Raw genomic sequence first — 7635 nt, 5'->3', positions numbered from 1 at the left:
TTTTCTCCATTAGACTGACAGTTACAGTTACGCAGTTATAATTTGTGAGGCAATTCTTTGAACTTTTGAGTGGAAGCAAAAAAAGAACATAATAAATAATGGAAGACATTTTCTGAAAATTTAGGTTTTCTATACGTAAATATAGTACAGCGAGGAATAAACACAGGTGGTAATTTTAATAACTTTCTTGTACATAATGTCACATTTGCCCTCGCGAATTTTAGTAAATTAACGAAGAAAAAATACTTAGGCAAATTCACATCAGGAGGTATTTATTAAATTCTAAAATACATCTTGTTTTGGAATACGTAAAACCTGAATATTAAAATATATGGGAATTACTTTAGCATGGAACTGTAAATGTGTTTATACGAGAAAACATTAATCACAAATCAATGACATGCACAACCACTGTACAACGTGTAGTATGTTGTAAAACATAATTTAAACATGTGTGACCAAATAAAATTTGAGCTTCTCTGTTAGCATAACACTACCACATTGTGAACATGTACATGGGTTTTCAATATTCATAACATGCCATGTATCAAAGTTTTAGGTATAAAACAGTATATTTATGCTTATAGAGCAAATGTCAAAAAAAATTATATACATACACTAAAAAGCATATTAAATAATTGGCCAGATTAGAAAACAAAAAGCACTAAATACTTCATAAGGCAACTTCACTATATTGTGTTTTATATACGCACACACACAACATACTTCAATACTGATGAACATTAAATTGTGAGCATTCTGATACAATATCCTGTGCTTATGTCAAACAAAAGTTTGATTTATATAAAAATAGTTTGATACTACAGACCTTCTGTAAGACATTATACATGACATCAATTTATGATTACATGAACTGAAAAAGTAACACCATTTAAAAATGTCTTTAAGCTTGACTATTTATATTATAAATAAAGATACACTGTAATGTACAAATAACATATGCAAAAGAATACATATAATAGGTAATTTTAAATTATAAAAGTAATGAGATGTACTGCATTTAAAGGGTCGTTACTTGTTGCATTTTACAAAATGAGTGGAGTGATACAAGGATGAACAAGAAAACAATGATAGAAGTGTCAAGATTAAAAATAAAAAATTAATAGCAAACTAGGTTTCATTTAAAATATAATTTGGCTTTATATATTCACTTTTTTAACCAAGCAATAGTAGCAAAATTTATTTAAGTTTAAATGCCTATATTAAAACATTAATTACTAGTTTTTATGCACCTATACAAAACATCAAAAATATTTTTAAATAGAAAATTTTTAAACAATATTAAAATAGATATACTAATACTAAACTTTCTCTTCTATACTAATACACATCTACATGCACAGCCATCACAAATTTGAGTATCTTCCATAGTTTAATATAACTAACTATAAAACTTGGAGTAAACTTTTAATTCTAGAATGCTTATTTTATAGATAAAACTCTTAATGGTCACCAAACATTAAACTTACAAGTAGAATCTAACACTACAGCACTTTGTAAATATTTGTTATAGAATAATTATTCCTCATGAAACATGTTGATCATGGATTAATAAGTTTTTAATTGAATAAAATATTTTATATGTATTTATAACTTATTTTATGAGAATGTGTGGGCTTATGATAAAAGTAACTTTTTTTATACACAATAATTAAATTATATAATTCCAATAATAAACACAAAGGTTAATTGCAAACGTTTTGTTTTAGAAAATTATATATATATATATGCATATAGTCATTAATATAACCATGTTTCAAAAGAACTTCTCAGAACACATTTATTGCATGTAAAACATTCATATCAGTTAGAGCTTCTGCCTTAAATGTCTCATACAACCTGTGAATCTTCAACAATAAATGCGAATTGCTTGATTTGCAGATTGGTGGCATATTGGGCATTCAGCTTCAGGCTTCTCACATATACGATTAGCACACTCAAGACAGAATAGATTATGACCACAAGGTACAAGAGCTGCAACTATATCACTTTCAAAGCAAATTATACATTCTCGTTTTCCTCTTCGCCCTCCAGAACCAAATGAGTCAGTGGGACTGCTAGCCAAACTGCTGGTGACATTAGGAATAGCATTATTGCTATTTCCATTTGGCAGTGCTAAAAGAGAAGGCACCACACTTGAAGGGTCACTCCTGATACGGCGAGCAGGTGGGTGGTCAAGAAGCAAAGAATCTGCAAAAGAGGTCAAGCCACTACTGACACTGGTCATGCTGTTACTACAGCCTGACAGACTGGCAATAGATGTGTTCCTGAAGGATGTAGAAGTGTGGGAGTTCCCAAACTCTGACCACACTGTATTCAAAGGAGGTGGAACAAGTTGTGAATCTAAAGTGGGTGACTCTCCCAGACCTTCATCAGGATCATAAAATCCAAAGCTTTTAGTGAAACCATTAGTGTATGAGGAGAAATCATTTAATTTTCCAGTTCCATTCATCGTTGAGAAATTGAAAATGGAGCCCTGAGAAGATATGTCCAAAGTATTGCTCTCATGAGAAAAAAGTCCAAAATCATTTATTTCTGACTTGTAAAGTGAACTAACTAAATTATTTGTCAAGTTCAAGTTGCCAGTGAAAGCTTGGTCAACTTCATTTGTGTGGAAATCATTACTTCCACATGAATCCATGATGTTGCCAGTGCGCATTGCTATGTGTGCCTCTATTTCTTTTTTTGCACTTTCCACATTTTCAGGGAGTCCTGTAACTTCGAACACAGGTTCCTTATCACGGCTTGGTGTTACAATGTAAGTATTGGTCTGCTGCTGAATTCGTTTAATCGTAGCACCCTTAGGCCCCACCACCAAGCCAACTACACGATATGGAACCCTAACTTGAATTGTGGTTTGTCCAGGAATGTTAGAATTAGGTCCAGGAGCTAGAGAGCCATTCATGCTTTTCCGCTGGGCTCTAATCTGACTGAAATGCTCTGCAGCAGATAATATTTCTTTTTTGGCCAAACATACATCCTCTTTACGTCCAGTTACTACAAACACTGGTTCCTCTCCCCTAACAGGGGTTTTAATATAGGTGTTAGTTTTGGCCCGTAGTGCTTTGATTTTACATCCTAGAAAAGAAACAAGTACATCACTTGAATTACAACATATTTATAATACATCAAGGACAATTAATAACTTGTTATAAAGGTTAGGGATGATGTACTCGAAATCATTAAAGCAAAAACAACATAAAAGAGACTAGGCGACACAAAGAGATCTTACAAGACAGAAAATTCAAACAAAAGTCTAATATAAAAAACTGAATCAAAATGCAGATGTTGGCAGTTTTGACGGCTTTTCCACAAATGCTTGCTCAGTTCTTGTATAATCATATTTAACTTAAGGGTTTGTTAAGTAATATAGGTTAGTTTAATAGTTTTATCTGCTGTATCGTAATACAATGAATGTTTCTAATTGCACTAATAAAAGAAATTTCTTTATGTATTTTTTCTACTAAAACGTCTAAAACATTTTGTAAAAATACAATTGACAAAATTAAATGTGATCATTTTTTTTCAATTAAGATGACCACAGATGTTTCCTTTATAAAAATATTACGAAAATCTTTAAAAAAATATTCACACATATTTCTATTGCTCTTAAATATAAAAAATAACCTTGGATTGTATAACTATTCCATTGGAAAAAAAAAGTGGATATCTTCGTTTTTACTTCTAATACTGTATCTCGTTATGCGACTAAAAATCAAACTTATACTTCAAGTTCTAGCCTATGCTAGAATGGTGTGTAATTAGTCTAGGAAACTACTTAAATGCTTTTATAAAGATGACAGGAAACCTTAACACGTAACTATATTTATCTGAAGAAGCACGTTATTGTCATTAAGTGATACATATATCTAAATATGGTAAAAATTAAGTATTAACTGTTTGAAACCTCAAGTTTCAGGATCTCCTCTATCTAAATCACGTTTTAATTAAAATACCAGTCATGATAGTAACAATACACGAATTATAATACTAATAATATTACCACTGCCAGACACCCACTGAGGGATTAACATTCCTATAGTTTTAATGAATTCACAAAAACTTTTAATTATGTTCATATAAAATGATCGACTCGTAATTCGAGGGAGGGTTCGAATCCCCGTCGCACCAAATATGCTCGCCCTTTCAGCCGTGGGGGCGTTATAATGTTACAATAAATCCTACGATTCGTTGGTAAAAGAGTAGACCAAGAGTTGGCGGTGGGCGGTGATGACAAGCTGCCTTCCCTCTAGTCTCACACTGCTAAATTAGGGACAGCTAGCGCAGATAGCCCTCGTGTAGCTTTGTGCGAAATTCAAAAACAATCATATAAAATACACTTTATGTTTTTACATTTCGAAGGTTGAATTCTTCCAGCATACAGTAACTGAAAACAATTAATGCAAATTTGTTTAAGATAATAATAAATTATCGTTTAACGTAAATGCGAATTACATTTCTGAATTACAAGTTTAGTAAAGGAACAAACTGGACGGCAAACCATCCCAAACAACAATGATACTGTTCAAAAAAATAACGCGACCTAAAAATATATCTGCAGCGGTACAACTTAAAATTAACAGTCTGCAGTCTAGACATACGCTTTCACCAGGCACAAGCTCGTTCGTGACATAGCTTACGGCTATGCTGTACCCTGCGAACAAAGAAAATGATCCATGTGCGCAGGGAAACGAATTCAAACAAAGAACTTGAACGTACTGCTCTAACTTACAGCTCTAAAATAACATATTTTGTATCTTACCCTGGCGTCCAACTATTTCAGCTACATGCTCCGATGTCGGCACTGGAACACACTCAGTTGTATTTTGACTTTTCTTCTTTCTTCCATCTGACTCTAGTATAGGGTTTAAAGATTCGTTTTCATTTAGTCCAAGCATGGACAACTCCAAAGCTAGTTGCAGTGCTCTTTGATCTTCTAGACCCCCGCCGCCGCGTTCCATGTCTGGGAATAGACTAGCAGGCATCACAGTGGACAATTATGTGATCGACAAATAAGTATAAAAATAAATCTGATTTATAATAATTTATTACTTCTGTTAACTACTACCTCTTCTTGCACTCACAACAACGCACCACACAGAGCACAAATCGCTCTGTCCACATTACTCTCCTGCTTCGACTCCTAGTCAAGTGTGACGTCACAATGTGGCGCGCGCAAGAGCACAAAGAACGCCGGGTAAGGAAAAAGACTATGGATGTCGTATGTGAGTGGTTAGTTTAAAGGTAGTAGGCAGGGCACTCATAATACGCCAACTTTCCCGCGCTGATAAATGACAAGTACAGAACCCATTGATATTGTTCGCTGAACGGAAATGGGCTGTAACATTCAGCTATGACAGTATGGATTAGTGTGAAGTGTTTAGAAGCGTTGCAGACAAAGAGCTTTGTTGCGAGAAGGTAGCACGTTTCGGCGGAATATCATATTACTAAAGGACATTAATAAAATCAAATTAATTCCACCCATCGTGATCTTTGTTTGCTAAACTATGGGACGTATAGCGAAATTAAGGACAGAAAACAGTGTTTGATGTTTGTGTATCATATTTTAAAACTCTCTTACAACATGCATTTTATTGTATTCTTAGATTAAATATTTCGATAAGCTGAAGCTAAGAGTAGATGTTATTCGTGTCATGTTTAACAATTAAAATGTGTAGACGTGCTTTTTGTTACCAACACTAATTTTTGCAATAAATACGTTTTTGAAGCTAATAAAGGAGATTGTGCCTGTTTTCTCACAGCAAAGCCATAGTAGGATATCTGCTGTGCCCACCGAAGGAAATCGAACCCCTGATTCTAGCGTTTTAAATCCGAAGACTTGACGCTGTTCCATCTCGGGACAAGAAAGAAGAAATTCATTGCTCGAGGCATTAAATAGCAGCTATGGCAGTTTTTCTTCACTGTGTATTTTTCCCGTTAACGAGCGAAGCAATGTCGTATGTTAGAAAAAGGAATATATATTGTAACAGTTTTCTCACTGGTGTTAGTTTTATAGTTTTTCTGCAAAGCTATCTGCGAACAACTGCCCCTAATTTTAAAGTGATAAACTGAAGAAAAGACAGGTGGTGAACAGCACACACTGACGTTTCTTTTCTGACTGCCATTTTTACAGTGAAGGCACTGTTTTTTCGCTCATACTAACCAATCTTTATTCAAACAAGATGAATATATTATAAAAGCTAAATTTGTTACAGTTTTAGTAGAACTTAAATATAACGTTCACGCTGTGTTTATATTTTGATGCTCCTTAAGCATAGATGTTAGTAGAATTATTTATTAATGATGAAAAACAACTGATCATTTCCAGTTTACATTATAAGCCTACTATTTTGACTGTTTGTTGGATTTCGCGAAAAACTACTCGAGGACTATTTGAGCATTAAAACGAAAGTAGTTAATCAATACCACTCAGGGTCAACTCACTGGCTATACGTTTCTGAGCGAACAGTGGAATTTAGCCATCACGTTTAAAGTGTACCCACAACCCAAAGTACAGATTATGATTTCTTTTTGTGTGTGTATTTTCTAAAAGCAAAGCTACATCGGTCTATCTGCTGAGCCCACAGAGGGGAATCGAACCCCTGATATTAGCGTTGTAAATCTGTAGAACTACCGCTTTACTATCAGGAGGCTATTTTTTTTTTAGGCGGCAAAAGTGCACAACAATGGTGTAACTAGGTCTCAAAGGTTCCTGGGGAAATTTTCTTTGCTTCAGAATATTTTTCTATCAGTTAAAATGTTAAACTTTTTAAATATCGATATTAAAGTGTCTCATCTATCGCTGTATCATTGAAAGTATAGAATGTTGACACAGTATTTCGTAATAAGTATAAAGTTACCCTTTGTGCAATATTCACTTTCAGTAAGATGAGACTTTCATTGTCAATTTTTATATTTCCTCTGTTGATGGAAAAATTGGAAAAAGGTAAACAACGATTTGCTCACTGCTTTTACAACAGTCCATATATCGTATGAGTTACTCATCACATTTTTTCTTTTATTCTGCGTACACTCTTGATAGATTGGTTTGTTTTGAATTTCGCGCAAAGATACACGAGGGCTATCTGCGCTTACCATCTCTAATTTAGCAGTGTAAGACTAGAGGAAAGGGAGCTAGTCATCACCACCCACCGCTAACTCTTGGGCTACACTTTTACCAACGAATAATAGGATTGGCGGTCACATTATAACGCTCTCACGAATGAAAGGGCGAGCATGTTTGAGGTAACGGGATTCGAACCCGCGACCCTCGGATAACGAGTCGAGAGCCTTAACTACCTATCCATGCCGGGCTCTCTTGATAGAGACATTGATAAAATGATATTAGACTGTTTTTCTCATTGTTATAATGTGTGTACGTTTTCGATAAAGTAACTATTTTTTCCGGATTAATTAATAAATGTTCTCAGACTATTGTTCACATAGTTTTATATATATATATATTTATGCAATATTTTGACAGCGAAATTAAAAATGGTATAACACTATTATTTGGATTTGTTTTCATTATGTGTTTGGCTATTTGGCAGGATAATATAAATGAAACAAAACACCACTGGTGTTATTTCCATGCTGTGCGTGCACTATCGATGC

General features: G+C 34.1%; 1 protein-coding gene across 1 annotated transcript; it reads right to left on the bottom strand.

Moving 5' to 3' along the window:
- Window positions 1-255: 255 nt before the first annotated feature.
- Window positions 256-5190, bottom strand: LOC143240337 (RNA-binding protein MEX3B-like). Its single transcript, XM_076482601.1, has 2 exons — window positions 4784-5190; window positions 256-3099 (listed from the first exon to the last, which is right to left on the bottom strand). The coding sequence occupies exons 1-2, from the start codon at window positions 5004-5006 to the stop codon at window positions 1871-1873; spliced, it is 1452 nt and encodes a 483-aa protein (XP_076338716.1). The 5' UTR covers window positions 5007-5190; the 3' UTR covers window positions 256-1870.
- Between the last annotated feature and the right edge of the window lie 2445 nt (window positions 5191-7635).

This window comes from Tachypleus tridentatus, chromosome 13, assembly GCF_004210375.1.
Source record: "Tachypleus tridentatus isolate NWPU-2018 chromosome 13, ASM421037v1, whole genome shotgun sequence".
Lineage (NCBI taxonomy): Eukaryota > Metazoa > Arthropoda > Merostomata > Xiphosura > Limulidae > Tachypleus > Tachypleus tridentatus.
This window is presented reverse-complemented; position numbering and strand designations above follow the sequence as displayed.